This window comes from Macrobrachium nipponense, chromosome 2, assembly GCF_015104395.2.
Source record: "Macrobrachium nipponense isolate FS-2020 chromosome 2, ASM1510439v2, whole genome shotgun sequence".
Taxonomy (NCBI): domain Eukaryota; kingdom Metazoa; phylum Arthropoda; class Malacostraca; order Decapoda; family Palaemonidae; genus Macrobrachium; species Macrobrachium nipponense.
This window is the reverse complement of record NC_087201.1, coordinates 114,489,662-114,510,259: the sequence shown is the minus strand read 5'-3', so window position 1 is coordinate 114,510,259 and position 20,598 is coordinate 114,489,662. Positions and strand designations below refer to the sequence as shown.

Sequence of the window (20,598 nt, the reverse complement as noted above, 5' to 3'; positions counted from 1 at the left end):
TCAATAAAAATTAATAAGAAATAAAGGATTGTGATGATAAACTATAAACAAGCAAGAGCGCTGTCAAGTTTGCTACAAAAATTATCCATCAGCTGTACATTGGCGTATCTTCCAGTTGTCAATAGCCCTTGTCCTCAACTTTAAAAAAAGCCTGTAAGCTCCCGATTCTTAACACCTCTGCCTCTGTAACAGCTTGCAACAACTGGTGATTTCCCATAAATGTTAATTTTTTGGCCAAATCTTTGAAGTCTTTAATATTTTTTGGCACTTTCCAAAGCCTTATGTATAAATCTCCAAATTACATAAAGTTGAACCTTCCACATGTAGAGAAGTGTCTGTATACATGATAGCTAATTAGCTTTTTCATGTAGCCAACAACAGTATCGTTCTAGGCTGATACTGTTTTCAGTCTTTACTCGTAACCTGATTGTTGGCTTTGAGTGTAAGATGCAACAGTATGGGTTCAATCAATTACTGCTAGTTATTTATACTACCTCTAAGAGAGACTCAATCAGTAAGTGGTGCAATAAGTGGGAGACTAAGGGTGAACGCCAGTGTAACTAAGACAATACACATCAGCTAGTCTTGGTCCAACTCCATGATTCAATGTGTATATGTAACACTGTACCTCATCATCCTGAATATCTGATAGCTGGTATTATAACTACCTCTAACCTTTCTTTTTTGCAGTATTTACAAGAACAGATCTAATGCAGGCAGAAAACTATTATTCTAATGTCTTGTAAAGCTATAGAAACAATACAGGCAGTCTCTGCTTATTGGTGGCATCGGTTAACAGTGTTTTGGTTTTATGATGCTTGGCTAACAATGCTGTTAACCAGATTTTCGATGCCAGTAATCTATTCATCGGTGTCAGTAAATGGTTTATCAGCGCCAATCGGAACTTACAGCACAAATACCATTTATTCCCATAATTACTGTGATGTTCTCATTATCGACAATTTTAGGTTATCGGAACTCGGCTGGGAACAGTAACCCTGCTGTTAATCTGGGACTGCTTGTATTAGTGACCACCTGCTTTCAAAAATCTTTTGTCTTACCATACTGGACTGTTCCTCCCCCTGAATGCTAGTAGCCTCCCTAGAACTTTGTTCTGAACAAAATTACTTACTCCTAACAACAGTAATTATGATTTAATTAACTGCAGGAAGATGACTGTTTGGTAAGCTTACAAAAGTAATATATTAAAAAGGATGACTGCCATCAACTTCAAAGCATATTACAGTTTTCCTGATCGTCTATACACATATAAGGTGTCACACCCCTAAATCCACATGGTCTCTTTGCTATCATGACCCTGCAGAAGTTTTCCAGGTAGATTTTCAGATGTTGATGTATCTTTTATCATTATTTATTACTACATCACTATCATTTTTCTGCTTTTTCTCATTTTCTTATGTCAATTCAGTTCTTTAGCAAGCTTGCTTGTATGGAAATGTGCCGAGGTTGAAATACTCCTGTCATAAAATTTGCACAATAAGGAATACGTTTACAGTATTATCTATTCCTTTAACTTATGATGTTACCTGAATACTACATTTAACACTTTGGTGGTATTTTTTGTTGACAAGTGGAGAAACTTCCTAAGTATTTACACTAGTACTTTTTTACCAATTCTGGAAAGAAAATCACAGCTGCAGAGGATAAACAGTATATTTAATGCCAAAAATAAATCAATGCATTTTGGTTTTTAATCAGAAATTTTAAGATTTTCAAAATCCTATAAGGGAGAATATACTTGATGGCAAATGAAAGCCACAGCTCTACTTGTATATAAATACAAAACTGAAAAATTTCTGACTTACATTTTTAATATTAAACCACAATCCTTAACCTGACAGAATTTTTATGTAATAATCTTAAAAACTATTACAAGAAATTATGAAACAAATCATATTAGTGCACCAATTTATCTGTAATTTTTCTGTTTACTTTCAACTTGGCCTTTGTGATAATACTGCAACTGAATATTACCAGTACAGATTCTCAAAACCTAAAAAGTGTTTGTAATCATATTTTCAGAGAGACAATAATCATCAATATTCTGATGGAAAACATGTATTACACAAAAAAGGAGAGAGGAAACATTACTTGACAAATAATTATGGTACTTATTAAATAAGTTTCAATTAAATGTTTAGTCTAGTCTACAGTGTAGAAATTTTGGAGTTAACTTTATCTTTATGTACTTATTGGAAAAAAGTTAGTTTCTAAAAGAAAAAATACCTGCTAAACACAGCTGATACAACTCTAAAACTTAAAACTGTTTTCTTTCAACGCTGTGAAAAAACCCCTAATTTTGGGTGGTACTTGAATGGAAAGGCTCGGTCAGGACCTCTGAAATACAAGAAAATGCAGATCACAATATATGGTCACTATAGGGAATATAACTACTTTGTTTGAAAAAAATATTACCAGTATATTATTAACTAAATTAACCGCTCGATACATTACAAAGTTAACTTGATGCATAGACTACCATGTATTCCTATGAAAACTTATTATTAAATGGTAAAATTCCAAAAAGATACTCCAGCCTACTAGACTAAAATTTATGAAGTAACCCAAAGTCTGAATGGAACTCGCCCATACACAGTTCTATTAATGATCTCATTTTGACAGATGTGCCTCATCTTCTTTACTAAAGGATGAGAGACTGCTAACCCAGAATACCCACACAAAGACAAATTCAATGCAATACTTTCATTAAACACAAGGTGACAAAATTCAGAATTAAAGCTCCAATATGAAAAAACTAAAGGCCTAACCATCAAAAATCTTGTTTCAAGATATATATACATGTATAGATACACAAAATAAAGCTCCTGGCCTATACAGAAATTAGACTAACTCCAAAATCAAGAGTTAGCCTTCCAAGTCATACTGATTTCATGTTGCCTCAGAAGCCTCAATTTCATAAAGGCCCATAAAAAGGCTCGTACAAAGTACAAACTACTGCTTTAATCATATTTTTTACATTAGGTTTCCAATCTTATGGACTTTTTATGAACACCCATCTGGTCCAGGTCATCACTTAAGCCCTTTCCTAATGATTGTCTGAACCTTTCAAATAGACTTTATCAGGTGAATTCAACATAAATTTTTTTTGGCTGAATACAGCATTTCCCTTCTCATCATGTGTCCCAAACCATATAAATCTCTGAGACATCCAATCTGTTTTCAAGCCACTGGAAACTACATTGCTGAACAATTTCATTTATGAATTTATCCATCAAATCTACCCTTGAATCTCAGATATTTGTTTTCACAACTTCAAAAGTTCCCATACTTTCTTTGCAAGCACCAAGGTTGTGGCAAATCACCCAAATGTTGCTACATTTTATCATTCAATTCTTCTTTTGCATATTCCTATTTCCATTTTTATTCACATCACACTTTTTCCATCATCTGTATCTCACCTTAACACACTTGCATATTTGCCTGTTTAACAATTCTCTCAAACATGTCACTCAACTCCTTACATTCTAAGGGTGGTTCCACACTGCAGTAAAACATGTCATAAACAACATTAGCAACTCTGCAAACAGGCTAAATAAAGTCAATGATCTATTATCTATAACTATTGCTTCATACAATTATCCAGCTTCTGCTAGAGGTTTGTTCACCATTTGCAATTGTTGACATTTTCCAACCCGTTCTTGATATTGTCACTGACCCCCTTCATTTAACTCCTGTGTCCAATCTCTATAAGCAGCTCTTTCCCTGTAATTTCTTAGCACTTTTTCTGTAAAGCAAGTCTAGTGCACTGTCTACAGAATCCAAGCATGTGTTACAGTGACTGACAATTTTTTACCTTACTAATCACTCCAGGGAGGCCAAATCATTCCTGTTATTTATCTACAGGTGGAATGCATAGGGGTGAGATGTGAAACCATAAAAATTCCATTTCCATACCGGTGCATGCCTCCTGCAGAGCTGCAACACTGTCATCAAGGAAGAAGCTTTAAGGCACCAGTGATCATACTACTAATAATCTCTCACATCTCCAAACCATTCCTTTAAATATGAACTGAAAACAATCTCCAGTAGTTTCTCTTTACTATATTTTTGTATTACGTACTTGTAAAATATATACTATAAGAAAATAAAATGTGCCATTTTGATCCCTGCTTAGATTGCAATAATTTTCATTCTTCATAGATAAATCCTCAGTGGTGATATTTTCAAAAGTGTCTTTTCTTTTCTATCTCATATATGGGAACCTCCTATTTACAATTAGTCCAGTAATCAGCTCACTTTGACAGGCTATTGCAGCAGTTCCTCAATATCTGTAAATAAAATCCAGCCACCAAGGTAACATTTTCTAAACCAACCAAGATTACCCTTCATCAAACTATGATCTTTTGTTGATGTTAAAATATTTTAATATATTTCAGGCACTAAAAATCTCTTCATTGATATTTTGCAATATCAACTACAGTGGCACCTTGTTTGTTGAACGTTTCATATGTCGTACTTTCCGTTTTTAGAACAAAATTTTCGAGAAAATTTTGTATCGTTTGTTGAACAAATGCTCGTACTTCGAACTGACTGATTATCTAGTTTATACTTGTATTTGATGGCCTACTGGGTCTTACAAGTTAAACTCTATTAATTTTTTTTTCATTTACAATATATAGTTTGATAACAATACTTGACTAAAATAAATAATAGTATAAAGCATTTAATATAAAATTTAGCATAAAAGATGCATAAAATCGTACGTAACCGCGGTGATGTCATGCCCAGCTGACTTGAGAATGAACGAGGGAGTATTGATATGTTGAGGAGAGAAGGAGAAGAGAGAATTAAAATATTACTGTATGTATGCATGTAAAAGCAATAACAATTCACATAAAAAAGGAATATCTCAATGAATTAACTATAATGATAATATATGAAAAGAAACTATTGCAATACAGGAAAAAAAAAAAAAAAAAAAAAAAAGTCATAATTGAGCCAGTGTTTGGTGCACCAAGTAAGATGCACCAAAGTAAGACGGTATAGTTGAACAATATTAACATAATAGTGAATGAAAGAACAAAGCTTTTCACAATAAAAATCAGCACAAATGATTAACAAAATCATTCGTCATTGCAGTGACACACAGCTTTCTTGAAGTAGAGGGAGGAAGCGTTTATATTTTTGAGGAATAATGAATGAATGATTTTAACTTATTGTGCATTGTGGCATTGCTGAGGAGAGAAGAGACAGTAGAATCTTTACTATAATATGTACATAAAAGCAGTACTAATTCACATAAATAAAATGTTATTTCCCAATAAATTTAACAATGATAAAACATGACAACAAATGCAATACCGTAAAAGAAAAAAAAGGAAAAGTTTGCTCGAGTCATTGTTCGGTGTGCTGAGAGAGAGAGAGAGAGAGAGAGAGAGAGAGAGAGAGAGAGAGAGAGAGAGAGAGGAATGGCTCTGGTTCCCACTGACTTATCTGCTGATCTGTCATGATTATTCGCTCATTTCTTTAACTTACACTCGATATCCCACATCACTTTTATTATTGAAAAAACTTTTACATTTTTTAGTAACAGCGGCACTACTGCGGGGAAGGTCCTCGCGCTAATTGCCCATCAGGTAGTTACAAACACAAGCGAAAAGTTTTTTAAAACCTGTTGGAGAAATGTACAGCCAATCCCAGTCCATCACTCGTGCTGAACCAACTGTCCTCTGCCATGCATGTATTTTTGTTCAAGGATTCCATTGTGCCTGAAGTGAAGTTAACCCCTGTGAACCTTATTCATACATCAAGATTAATTGTCATTACGAATTTGCCATCTATGTCGTCAAAATCTTGTAAGGTTCACCAAATCATCATGATGCACTAATTCTCCAAACGGATGCCGTCCCGAGACGTAACCACCCATGAAATTTTTCTTCGGAATTTTTGTCAGACCAGTCAACATATTTAAGGGTAAGTGTACAGGACTTGCCCTTGCTCTAGTGTCACTGAAAAGTCTAAACCCATTTGTCCAAATGAAGTAGACACTAACTTATATTATATATTAAATAATATGCAGTGTTCGAGATGTATGAACCTGTTACTATATAGGTTATACAGTTTTTTACATAGTTTGATTATTGATTGGATAAGTGAATTTTTACTTCTGGCCTGCACTTAATTGATATTTAGATTTTTTGGTGGGTGTAAGTCAGAAATTAGTTTGAGATTTTTAGATATTCGCGTCCCTGATTTTTACTTTTAGCGGGAACTTGTGCAGTGGCGAGGTCAAGTCCTCTCAAAGCGGCGTTGTGAGGACCTCTTTAACATCATCTGGAGCTATGTTTAAATGGAAAGCCGCATGCATAGCTCCTCCTCTGCACATTAGAATGCACTCAGTCACTTCGGAACCTTCTTGTGTTAATGTGGATTTAAGCTACTGAAATTTTATAAATGGCCTAATTGTAAAATAACTTTACCTAGTATTTTCTGACTTAGGTTTTAATCTCTGTGTATTTTTTGGGTTAGGGGTTTTCACACTCGTGTATAAATGTAACTTTATATAAAATTAAATTACTGAAATGTTAAATAAATTTTGTGATAAGTTATTTAGCTAGGTATTCCCTTTCCTGATTGTGTTCGGAGATTTTATGATAATTATTAAGCCATTTCCTAACCATCCCTTTACCCTTGAGTTCCTCGAGTGTGGGACAATAGATTATTATTACCGCTCGATTTTTCCGCTTGGTCCTTCAAACTTGTTTAATTTTGGTCTTATGGTTCCAAAGTGGTTGGTTGCGTCCTGGTGTTAGGAATCCGTAATTTAACCTTTAGTGTTTTTGTTAGACTTTTTCATTATTTTCATATATAATGGCAGATCCAGAGGTACAAGAACATAGCAGTATTCGCCGTCTGGTGACTCTTAAATATAACTCCCTCGTTGATTCAACCGAATCGCTAGAAGTGGCGGAACTGGAAACGTATCAAGGTATTCTGAATAATTACCAAATCAAATTGCAGAGTCTAGAGAATGTGATACTTGACAAACTTAGGGCTGATGAGTCATTAGATCCAGTTACGTTGGATTCTCAGTTTATTGAGTGTGAAGAATATACGTGGAAATTGCAGGTTTTGCTTAACCCTCTTACGCCGAAGGGGTATAATAAAAACTGTCTCCCATATGCCGGGGGGTCTCAGAGTGAGTGCCGAAGCGGATTTTTTTTTTTTTTTTTATCACAGCGCGCTTAGTTTTCAAGAGTTCATTTTTGGCTCCTTTTTTTGCCATTGCCTGCAGTTTAGTATGCAACCATCAGAAATTAAAAAAAATAATATTATCATATAAATAATGCGATATATGATAGCGCGAAAACAAAATTTCATATATAATTGTATTCAAATTGCACTGTGAGCAAAACGGTTAAAGCCAACGAGTTAATATTTTTCGTTGTATTGTACACTAAATTGCGATCATTTTGGTATATAACACATTGTAAAACGATCAAAGCAACACAGAGAAAATATTATCACAAAATGATGCATGAATTCGTAACGCGCGGACGTAAACAAATGTTTTTTTAAAAAATTCACCATAAATCTAAATATTGTTCTAGAGACGTCCAATTTGTTTCAAAATGAAGATAAATGATTGAATATTACTATACTGTAAGAGTTTTAGCTTACAATTGCAGTTTTCGACCATTTCGGAAGAGTTAAAGTTGACCAAATGTCGAATTTTTATATATATTTTTTTATATGCAAATATTTAGAAAATGAGAAAAGCTACAACCTTCAATTATTTTTAGTTGTATTTTGCATGAAATTGCGCACATTTTCATATATAAAACTCTATGAAACGCTTAAAATGAAATGGAGCAAATATTACGAGAATGCGACGTACGCATTTCGGAGATTTGCAGCAGAGAATCCGCGCGTGGAGGGAAGGAAAGTGTTTTTTTTTTAAATTCACCATAAATCTAAATATTGTGCTAGACACTTCGAATTTGTTTCAAAATGAAGATAAATGACTGAATATTACTAGACTGTAAGAGTTTTAGCTTACAATTGCATTTTTTTACTATTTCGGTAGAGTCAAAGTTGACCGAACATGGTTTTTTTTTCTATTTTTTGTGATTTATATGCAAATATTTCGAAAATGAAAAAAGCTACAACCTTCAATTATTTTTGTTGTATTCTACATGAAATTGTGCACATTTTCATATATAAAACTTTATGTAACGGCTAATTTAAAATGGTGCAAACATTATGCCAATCGGACGAAAAAATTTCTGATTTTTTTCGGAAGTTACTGCGCAGACGTAAGGGAAATGTTTTTTTTCATAAATTCACCATTAATCGAAATATTGTGCTAGAGACTTCCAATTTGTTGCAAAATGAAGGTAAATGATTGAGTATTACTAGAATATAAGAGTTTTAGCTTACAATTGCGTTTTTCGACCATTTCGGTAGAGTCAAAGTTGACCAAAGGTTGAAATTTTGGCACTTAGTTATTTATATGAAAATATTTTAAAACTGATAAAAGCTACAACCATGGGTTGGTTTTAGTTGTATTGTGCATGAAATTGTGCACATTTCCATATATAAAACTTTATGTAACTGCTAATTTAAAATGGTGCAAACATTATGACAATCGGACGAAAAAATTTAAAATGGTGCAAACATTATGACAATCGGACGAAAAAATTTCTTATTTTTTTCGGAAGTTAACGCGCGGACGTAAAGAAATTTTTTTTTTTTCCATAAATTCACCTTAAATCAAAATATTGTGCTAGAGACTTCCAATTTGTTGCAAAATGAAGGTAAATGATTGAATATTACTAGAATATAATTGTTTTAGCTTACAATTGCATTTTTCGACCATTTTGGTAGAGTCAAAGTTGACCGAAGGTTGAAATTTTGGCACTTTTCGTTATTTATATGAAAATATTTCAAAACTGATAAAAGCTACAATCATGAGTATTTTTTTTTTTTTTGTATTCTAAATGAAGTTGCGCACACTTTCATATATAATACTCCATGTAACGACTAATTTAAAATGGTGTAAAAATTAAGTCAGTGACGAAATAATTTCTGAGATGTGTCACTGATACTTTTTAGTGCAATAAGAAAGAAATTCGCGCTTGCGCGCCTGCGAAACGATTGTAAACAAAACAACGCCTTGATCCGTGAGCTCCCAGCATCCACCAAGGCACATGATTCAAAAGTTTTCGCCTGGTTGGCAGAAGTATTTTTCTGCGAATTTTTAAAAAAACTTTTTTTATCGACGTTTAATACGTCCAATCGGCACCCGACAGACAATTTATGTCGACATATAATACGTCCAATTGGCATAAGAGGGTTAATAAGATTAAGATAAAGTTGTCTGATTTTGCATCCCCTGCAGGTAACGCTGGTGGTAGCACTGTTAGTAGAGTAAACAAAATTGAATTGGCTAAGCTCCACTTACCTGAATTTCATGCAGATGTAATGCATGATAAGTTTACTTGCAAAAGATTTGTTGAACTTTTTGAGCATTTAATCAATAATTACAAGCTTAATGAATATGAAAAATTTAACTTTCTTGAGCAACAGTGTCATGGCATGGCTTTGATAATGGTAAGCTCAATTAGTGTAACACTGCGAACTTACACCAGTGCTAAAGGAATTTTGATGGCCACTTTCGCCAAAGAAATACCTCAAAAATTGCAGTTAATCAATGAATTAACAAAGTTAAAGTTTATTTGGGGCAAAACAACCCATACATCTTTTATGCAAAGATGAAGAAATTAATTGAAGCGATTAAAGAAAATGACATTAATTTAGAAGTTATTATATTTTATTTCATCTGGTCTGGGTTACCTATCATGTTTCAAGATATAATTGTAGCAATAACAAATAAATCCTATCCTACTTTGGATGAATTAGTGGGTAAATTTCCTGGAAGCTTGCAGTAGATATAGGGACTTCGACCACTAATGTTTTTGCTGCAGAGTTTGAAAACGAGTTTGCCTATTCCCGGTAATAATTGCTTATTTTGTGGTTCAGACCAACATAAAATGGCAAAATGTACAAAGTATGCTAATGTGGATAGCAAAGTAAATAGATTAAAGGAACTAAATAGGTGTTTAAAATGTTTCAAATCTGGTCACTACAGTAAATATTGTAAGTTTCAAACCACGGGTTTTTGTAATAGGTGTAAGAAAGGTAAACATTGGTGTTTCCTTTGCAAATTTCAGATTAAAGGTGGATTTAAGGATAAGTTAAGCCAAGGTCAACCAGTTTGAATGAACAAGAAAATGCTACATCCGTGGTAGCCAAAGAATTCTTTTATTGATCAAAAGATAACACAAAGTTTGAATTTAGAAATTACGTATTGATGAAAATATTAATTTAATAATCAAAGGTATTAATTCTGATAAAAAGCAAACTACTCATTTGGTATCTCTGCTATTTAAGATTGGTAACAAAGAAAACAAGATAAACTGTATTTGTATCACAAAGATTAACCATTGAACGCCAAGGCGGTATATAAAAAATCGTCTCCCGTATGCCGGCGGGGTTCGGGAGTGAGCGCCGAAGCGGAAAAAATGTTTTTGTTTTTCAAAAAATCACAGCACGATTAGTTTTCAAGATTAAGAGTTCATTTTTGGCTCCTTTTTTGTCATTGCCTGAAGTTTAGTATGCAACCATCAAAAAAGAAAAAAAATATCATCATATAAAAATATTGGGATATATGACAGCGCAAAAAAAATGTCATATATATAATTGTATACAAATCGCGCTTGTGAGCAAAACGGTTAAAGCTAACGAGTTAATTTTTTTTTTCATTGTACGTATTCTACACTAAATTGCGATCATTTTGGTATATAACACATTGTAAAACAATCAAAACAACACAGAGAAAATATTATCACAAAATGATGCATGAATTCGTAATGGGCAGACGTAAAATTTTTTTTTTCCAAAAATTCACCATAAACTGAAATATTGTTCTAGAGACTTCCAATTTGTTTCAAAATGAAGATAAATGATTGAATATTACTATGCTGTAAGAGTTTTAGCTTACAATTGATTTTTCGACCATTTTGGTCCAGTTAAAATTAACCAAATGTCGAATTTTTTTATTTATCATTATTATATGCAAATATTTCAAAAATGAGAAAAGCTATGACCTTCATTTATTTTTTGTTGTATTCTACATGAAATTGCGCACATTTTCATATACAAAACTCTATGAGACGCCTAATATGAAACGGAGTGAATATTACAAGAATGCGACGTAAGTATTTCGGAGATTTGCGGCGGTGAATCCGCGCGCGGAGGGAAGGAAAAAGGTTTTTTCGAAAATTCACCATAAATCAAAATATTGTGCTAGACACACCATAAATCAAAATATTGTGCTAGAGACTTCAAATTTGTTTCAAAATGAAGATAAATGATTGAAGATTACTAGACTATAAGAATTTTAGCTTACAATTGCGTTTTTCGACCATTACGGTAGAGTCAAAGTTGACCGAACGTCAATTTCTTTCTATTTATCATCATTTATATGCAAATATTTCAAAAATGAGAAAAGCTACGAGCTACAATTATTTTTGGTTGTATTCTGCGTGAAATCGCGCACATTTTCATATATACAACTCTATGAAACGCCTAATATGAAACGGAGCAATTACTACGAGAATGCGACGTAAACATTTCAGAGATTTGCGGCAAAGAATCCGTGCGCAGAGGGAAGGAAAAAGTTTTTTTTTCAAAATTTCACCATAATTCTAAATATTGTACTAGAGACTTTGAATTTGTTTCAAAATGAAGATAAATGATTGAAGATTACTAGTCTGTAAGAGTTTTAGCTTAAAATTGTTTTTTTTTTGACCATTTTGGTAGTCAAATTTGACCGAACGTTGATTTTTTTCTATTTATCGTGATTTATATGCAAATATTTCAAAAATAAGAAAAGCTACAACCTTCAATTGTCTTTTGTTGCATTCTACATGAAATTGCACACATTTTCATATATAAAACTCTATATAACGGCTAATTGAAACTGAGCAAATATTACGAGAATGCGACGTAAGCATTTCGGAGATTTGCGGCGGAGAATCCGCGAGCGGAGGGAAGGAAAAAGTTTTCTTTTTTAAATTCACCATAAATCAAAATATTGTGCTAGAGACTTCCAATTTGTTGCAAAATGAAGATAAATGACTGAATATTACTAGACTGTAAGAGTTTTAGCTTACAGTTGCGTTTTTGACCATTTCAGTAGAGTTAAAGTTGACCGAATGTCATTTTTTTCTATTTATTGTGATTTATATGCAAATATTTCGAAACTCAGAAAAGCTATGACCTTCAATTATTTTTAGTTGTATTCTACATAAAATTGCGCACATTTTCATATATAAATCTATACAAAATGCCTAATATGAAATGGAGCAAATATTACAAGAATGCGACGTAAGCATTTCGGAGATTTGAGGCAGGGAATCCGCGCGCGGAGGAAAGGAAAAAGTTTTTTTTCAAAAATTCACCATAAACAGAAATATTGTACTAGAGACTTCCAATTTGTTTCAAAATGAAGATAAATGAATGAATATTACTAGACTAAGAGTTTTAGCTTATAGTTGCGTTTTTCGACCATTTCAGTAGAGTCAAATTTGACAGAACGTTGATTTTTTTCTATTTATCGTGATTTATATCAAAATATTACAAAACTGTTAAAAGCTATTTTTTGTTGTATTCTACATGAAATTGCACACATTTTCATATATAAAACTCTATGAAATGCCTCATTCGAAATGGAGTAAATATTACGAGAATGCAAAGTAAGCATTTCGGATATTTGCAGCGGAGAATCCGCGAGCGGAGGGAAGGAAAGTTTTTTTGTAATTTCACCATAAATCTAAATATTGTGCTAGAAACTTCGAATTTGTTTCAAAATGAAGATAAATGATTGAAGATTACTAGACTGTAAGAGTTTTAGCTTAAAATTGCGTTTTTCGACCATTTCGGTAGAGTCAAATATGACCGACAGTCGATTTTTTTCTATTTACTGTGATTTATATGCAAATATTTTGAAAATGAGAATAGCTACGACCTTCAATTATTTTCTTTGTATTCTACATGAAATTGTGTACATTTTCATATGTACAACTCTATATAACGGCTAATATGAAATGGAGCAAATATTACGAGAATGCGACATATGCATTTCGGAGATTTGCAGCGGAGGGAAGGAAAGTTTTTTCAAAAATTCACCATAAATCAAAATATTGTGCTAGACACTTCCAATTTGTTTCAAAATGAAGATAAATGACTGAATATTACTAGACTGTAAGAGTTTTATCTTACAGTTGCGTTTTTCGACCATTTCATAGAGTCAAATTTGACCAAACATCAATTTTTTTCTATTTATAGTGATTTATATGCAAATATTTCAAAAATGAGAAAAGCTACGACCTTCAATTATTTTTAGTTGTATTCTACATAAAATTGCACACATTTTCATATATAAAACTCTACAAAATGCCTAATATGAAATGGAGCAAATATTAGTTTTAGCTTACAGTTGCGTTTTTTGACCATTTCGGTAGTCAAATTTGACCGAACATCAATTTTTTTCTATTTATCGTGATTTATATAAAAATATTTCAAAACTGTTGAAAGCTATAACCATTAGTTATTTTTAGTTGCATTCTACATAAAATTGCGCACATTTTCATATATAAAACTCTATGAAACGCCTAATATGAAACGGAGTAAATATTACAAGAATACAACGTAAGCATTTTGGAGATTTGCGGCAGAGAATCTGAGCATGGAGGGAAGGAAAGTTTTTTTTTCAAAAATTCACCATAAATCTAAATATTGTACTAGAGACTTCCAATTTGTTTCAAAATGAAGATAAATGATTGAAAATTACTAGACTGTAAGAGATTTAGCTTACAATTGCGTTTTTCGACCATTTCGGTAGAGTCAAAGTTGACAGAAAGTCAATTTTTTTCTATTTATCGTGATTTATATGCAAATATTTCAAAAATGAGAAAAGCTACAACCTTCAATTATTTTTTGTTGTATTCTACATGAAATTCCGCACATTTTCATATATAAAACTCTACAAAACGCCTAATATGAAATGGAGCAAATATTACGAGAATGAGACGTAAGCATTTCAGAGATTTGCGGCGGAGAATCCGCGCACAGAGGGAAGGAAAAAGTTTTATTTAAAAATTCACCATAAATCTAAATATTGTGCTAGAGACTACGAATCTGTTTCAAAATGAAAATAATGACCCAATATTACTAGAATGTAAGGTTTTTAGCTTACAGTTGTGTTTTTTTACCATTTCGGTAGTCGAATTTGACCAAACGTCGATTTTTTTTCTATTTATCGTGATTTATATGAAAATATTTCAAAATTGTTGAAAACTACAACCATGAGTTATTTTCCTTTGCATTCTACATGAAATTGCGCACATTTTCATATACAAAACTCTATGAAACGCCTAATATGAAACGGAGTAAATATTACGAGAATGCGACGTAAGCATTTCTAAGATTTGCGGTGGAGAATCCGCGCGAGAAGGGAAGGAAAAAGTTTTTTTTTTTAAATTCACCATAAATCTAAATATTGTGCTAGAGACTTCCAATTTATTTCAAAATGAAAATAAATGATTCAACATTACTAGAATGTAAGAAATTTAGCTTACAGTTGCGTTTTTTCGACCATTTCGGTAGAGTCAAAGTTGACCGAATGTCTAATTTTTTTCTATTTATCATGATTTATATGCAAATATTTCAAAAATGAGAAAAGCTATGATCTCCAATTATTTTTAGTTGTATTCTACGTTAAATTATGCACATTTTCATTTATAAAACGCTACAAATGCCTAATATGAAACGGAGCAAATATTACGAGAATGCGACGTAAGCATTTAGGAAATTTGTGGCGGAGAATCCGTGCGCGGAGGGAAGGAAAATGTTTTATTCAAAAATTCACCATAAATCGAAATATTGTGCTAGAGACTTCGAATTTGTTTCAAAATGAAGATAAATGACTGAATATTACTAGACTGTAAGAGTTTTAGCTTACAGTTGCGTTTTTTTACCATTTCAGTAGAGTCAAATTTGACCGAACGTTGATTTTTTTCTATTTATTGTGATTTATATGAAAATATTTCATAAATGTTAAAAGCTACAACCATGAGTTATTTTTAGTTGCATTCTACATGAAATTACGCACATTTTCATATATAAAACTCTATGAAACGCCTAATATGAAATGGAGTAAATTTTACGAGAATGCGACGTAAGCATTTCGGAGATTTGTGGCGGAGAATCCGCGCATGGAGGGAAGGAAATATTTTTTTTTAAAAATTCACCATAAATTGAAATATTGTGCTAGAGACTTCCAATTTGTTTCAAAATGAAGATATGTGATTGAAGATTACTAGACGGTAAAAGATTTAGCTTACAATCGCGTTTTTCGACCATTTCGGTAGAGTCAAATTTGACCGAACGTTGATTTTTTCTATTAATCGTGATTTACATGCAAGTATTTCAAAAATGAGAAAAGCTACGACCTTCGATTATTTTTTGTTGTATTCTACATGAAATTGCACACATTTTTATATATACAACTCTATGAAACGCCTAATATGAAATGGAGCAAATATTACGAGAATGCGACGTAAGCATTTCGGAGATTTGCTGCAGAGATTCTGCGCGCAGAGGGAAGGAAAAAGTTTTTTTCATAAATTCACTATAAATCTAAATATTGTGCTAGACTTCCAATTTGTTTCAAAATGAAGATAAATGATTGAATATTACTAGACTGTAAGAATTTTAGCTTACAGTTGCGTGTTTCGACCATTTCGGTAGAGTCAAATCTGACCAAACGTCGATTTTTTTCTATTTATTGTGATTTATATGAAAATATTTCAAAACTGTTAAAAGCTACAACCATGAGTTATTTTTAGTTGCATTCTACATGAAATTGCGCATATTTTATATAAAACTCTATGAAATGACTAATATGAAACGGAGTAAATATTACGAGAATGAGACGTAAGCATTTCGGAGATTTGCGCCGGAGAATCCGTGCGCTGAGGGAAGGAAAGTTTTTTTTTTTTTAAAGTTCACCATAAATCGAAATATTGTGCTAGAGACTTCCAATTTGTTTCAAAATGAAGATAAATGATTGAAGATTACTAGACTGTAAGAGATTTAGCTTACAATTGCATTTTTCGACCATTTCGGTAGAGTCAAAGTTGACCGAACGTCAATTTTTTCTATTTATCGTGATTTATATGCAAATATTTCAAAAATGAGAAAAGCTACGACCTTCAATTATTTTTTGTTGTATTATACATGAAATTGCACACATTTTCAAATATAAAACTCTACAAACGCCTAATATGATATGGAGCAAATATTACGAGAGAATGTGACATAAGCAATTCGGAGATTTGCGGCAGAGAATCCGCGCGCAGAGGGAAGGAAAAAGTTTTATTCAAAAATTAATCATAAATCGAAATATTGTGCTAGAGACTACGAATTTGTTTCAAAATGAAAATAAATGACTGAATATTACTAGAATGTAAGAGTTTTAGCTACAGATGCGTTTTTCGACCATTTTGGTAGTCAAATTTGACCAAACATCAATTTTTTTTTATTTATTGTGATTTATATGAAAATATTTCAAAACTGCTAAAAGCTACAACCATAATTTATTTTTCTTTGCATTCTACATGAAATTACGCACATTTTCAGATATAATACTCTATGAAACGCCAAATATGAAACGGAGTAAATATTACGAGAATGAGATTTAAGCATTTCGGAGATTTGCGGCAGAGAATCCGCGAGCGGAGGAAGGAAAGTATTTTTTTAAAAATTCACCATAAATCTAAATATTGTGCTAGAGACTTCCAATTTATTTCAAAATGAAGAAAAATGATTGAACATTACTAGACTGTAAGAGATTTAGCTTACAGTTGCGTTTTTTGACCATTTCAGTTGAGTCAAAGTTGACCGAATGTCAATTTTTTTTCTATTTATCGTGATTTATATGCAAAAATTTCAAAAATGAGAAAAGCTATGATCTTCAATTATTTTTAGTTGTATTTTTACGCGAGGGAAGAAAAAGTTTTATTCAAAAATTCACCATAAATTGAAATATTATGCTAGAGACTTCGAATTTGTTTCAAAATGAAGATAAATGACTGAATATTACTAGACTGTAAGAGTTTTAGCTTACAGTTGCGTTTTTCGACCATTTCGGTAGAGTCAAATTTGACGAAACGTTGATTTTTTTCTATTTATTGTGATTTATATGAAAATATGTCAAAACTGTTAAAAGCTACAACCATGGTTATTTTTTGTTGCATTCTACATAAAATTGCGCACATTTTCATAAATAAAAATCTATGAAACGCCTAAAACACCTAATATGAAATGGAGCAAATATTACGAGAATGCAACGTAAGCCTTTCGGAGATTTGCGGCGGAAATTCTGCGCGCGAAGGGAAGGAAAAAGTTTTTTACAAAAATTCACCATAAATCGAAATATTGTGCTAGAGACTTCCAATTTATTTCAAAATGAAGATAAATGATTGAATATTACTAGACTGTAAGAATTTTAGCTTACAGTGGCGTTTTTCGACCATTTCGGAAGAGTCAAATTTGACCGAACATCGATTTTTTTACTATTTATTGTGATTTATATGAAAATATTTCAAAACTGTTAAAAGCTACAACCATGAGTTATTTTTTGTTGCATTCTACATAAAATTGCGCATATTTTCATACATAAAACTCTATGAAATGCCTAATATGAAATGGAGTAAATATTACAAGAATATGACGTAAGCATTTCAGAGATTTGTGGCGGAGAATCCGTGGGCGGAGGAGGGAAGGAAATTTTTTTTTTTTTCAAAAATTCACAATAAATCAAAATATTGTAATAGAGACTTCTAATTTGTTTCAAAATGAAGATAAATGATGGAAGATAACTAGACTGTAAGAGTTTTAGCTTAAAATTGCATTTTTCAACCATTTCGGAATTTGACCGAACGTCGATTTTTTTTCTATTTATCATGATTTATATGTAAATATCTAAAAAATGAGAGAAGCTACAACCTTCAATTATTTTTTGTTGTATTCTACAGGAAATTGCGCACATTTCCATATATACAACTCTATATAACGGCTAATAAGAAACATAGCAAATATTACAAGAATGCAAAGTATGCATTTCGGAGATTTGCGGCGGAGAATCCGCACGCAGAGGGAAGGAAAAAGTTTTATTAAAAAATTCACCATAAATCTAAATATTGTGCTAGAGACTTCCAATTTGTTTCAAAATGAAGATATGTGATTGAAAATTACTAGACTGTAAGAGTTTTAGTTTAAAGTTGCGTTTTTTTTACAATTTCGATAGAGTCAAATTTGACCAAATGTCGATTTTTTTCTATTTATCGTGATTTATATGCAAATATCTCAAAAATGAGAAAAGCTACGACCTTCAATTATTTTTTGTTGTATTCTACATAAAATTGCGCACATTTTCATATATAAAACTCTACAAAACGCTTAATAAGAAATGGAGCAAATATTACGAGAATGCGACGTAAGCATTTCGGAGATTTGCAGCGGAGAATCCGATATTGCACTAGAGACTTCCAATTTGTTTCAAAATGAAGATAAATGACTGAATATTACTAGACTGTAAGAGTTTTAGCTTACAGTTGCGTTTTTCGACCATTTCGGTAGAGTTAAATTTGACCGAACGTCTATTTTTTTCTATTTATCATGATTTATATGCAAATAATTCAAAAATTAGAAAAGCTACAACCTTCAATTATTTTTTTTTGTATTCTACAAGAAATTGCGCACATTTTCATATATAAAACTCTACGAAACACCTAATATGAAATGGAGCAAATATCACGAGAATGTGACGTAAGCATTTCGGAGATTTGCGTATATACATACATACATACATATATATACATATATATATATGTGTGTGTGTGTGTGTATGCATGTATGTATGTATGTGTGTATGTATATATGTATGCATGTATGTATGTGTGTATGTATATATATACCAAAAAACTCATAAACTTCTGTTACACAATAATGCTTGACTGGATCGAACTGATTACTGGTTGTCAGTGGAAATATGAATTTGGGTGATATCACTTCCTTATGATATGCCCACTTATGCAAATTCAGTCTTAAATGTCACGGTTGGAATAAGATTTGAGGTAAAACGTTGAAGAGAAAAAGGTGGAGTTAGCATTGTGGGTAGAGGTAGAGGTAGAAGGGGGGGAGGGGTGGTTGGGGTATGTCGTCTCCCTACTTAACCAGGTGGTGATTTTACGGGTGTTCTGGTTGCTTGCGACTGTCTTTTTTATTTTCTATATAGCGAGTCTGTTTCCCAGGTGCGAGGGCAGGTCCTGGTATCTGTCCTAATGGTTCTATCTTTGCCTAAATAACGGACAGCGGCCCTGCATGTAAGCCTTGCAGGTGTTTTATGCTTGGTCCTAGAAGCTAAAATCAGAACTACCAACCACACCCAACTTTTCTGTTGAATCTACGTGCATTCGTGGTTTATTATATTTAATGATGCGGATATTTTCCCTTTACATCCTATTGATACTTGCATGGTTTTATGCATCTTCGCTAAAATAATTGATAATGCACTATGATATTAAATATTTGTTTCAACATTGCTCGAAATATACATTGGTAATGTTGGTAATCCTGTGTTGAACGAAAATTTCAAATTGTTTTGTTTCTATTGTTTGAATTAATTACTATATTTAAAATTATTACTATTACCGTAATTTTTTCTTATGATTGTTATAAATATCATAATTTGATATTTGTGCATCATATGTTAGCTTTATTTTGCTCGATAGAGCTTTCACTGTAGAAAAAAAAAGTTTTTCAGCTACATGTTGTAGTTGCCAGCTAGTGAATTTCGAACGAAAAATCCTTCGAAATTTGTTGCTTCGCTTCTGGAACTTACTGTACATACATATGCACTTCCAACACTTGCAGCAGAGAGAGAGAGAGAGAGAGAGAGAGAGAGAGAGAGAGAGAGAGAGAGAGAGAGAGAGAGAGATTGATTGATTTGTCCTTACTGCATTTAAAAGTGAAATGGAAAGATTGTTGCATTCAAAATACTCACATATGAATTTTGTAATTACAGTTATAATATTATTAATTATACATATTAGTATTATTATTGAAAAATATAAATAAACTTATACACATGTAGGATACAGATCTCCACTCAGTGAAGAGAGAAGAGAGATGAGATGAGAGAGAGAGAGAGAGAGAGAGAGAGAGAGAGAGAGAGAGAGACAACATGAACACTTAGTGGCAACAACACAACAGCTCCTCCCCGTACCATCGCATTACTTGATATATTTGACAGCTTTAGTACCTGGAGTTAGAAAGAGAAGACTGGGATTGCCTTCCATCTTACATAATTTTTTTTAATTTATAAACTAAAATCTTACTAATTCACTAAAGTATTTTCTTTAATGAATTGATATTATTGCTGTTTACATTAATATTAATAGTTGATAATAGTAAATCATTTATTTACTA

At 32.3% G+C, this 20,598-nt stretch overlaps 1 protein-coding gene across 1 annotated transcript in view; it reads right to left on the bottom strand.

Annotated features, from left to right (window-relative positions):
• Positions 1–1,656: 1,656 nt before the first annotated feature.
• Positions 1,657–20,598, bottom strand: part of LOC135220919 (THO complex subunit 5 homolog B-like) — a 255,615-nt gene continuing 236,673 nt past the window's right edge. Inside the window, exon 15 of the mRNA XM_064258553.1 lies at positions 1,657–2,358. Coding sequence (XP_064114623.1) covers positions 2,295–2,358 — 64 coding nt within the window. The 3' untranslated portion in view covers positions 1,657–2,294. The remainder of the gene's footprint in view (positions 2,359–20,598) is intronic.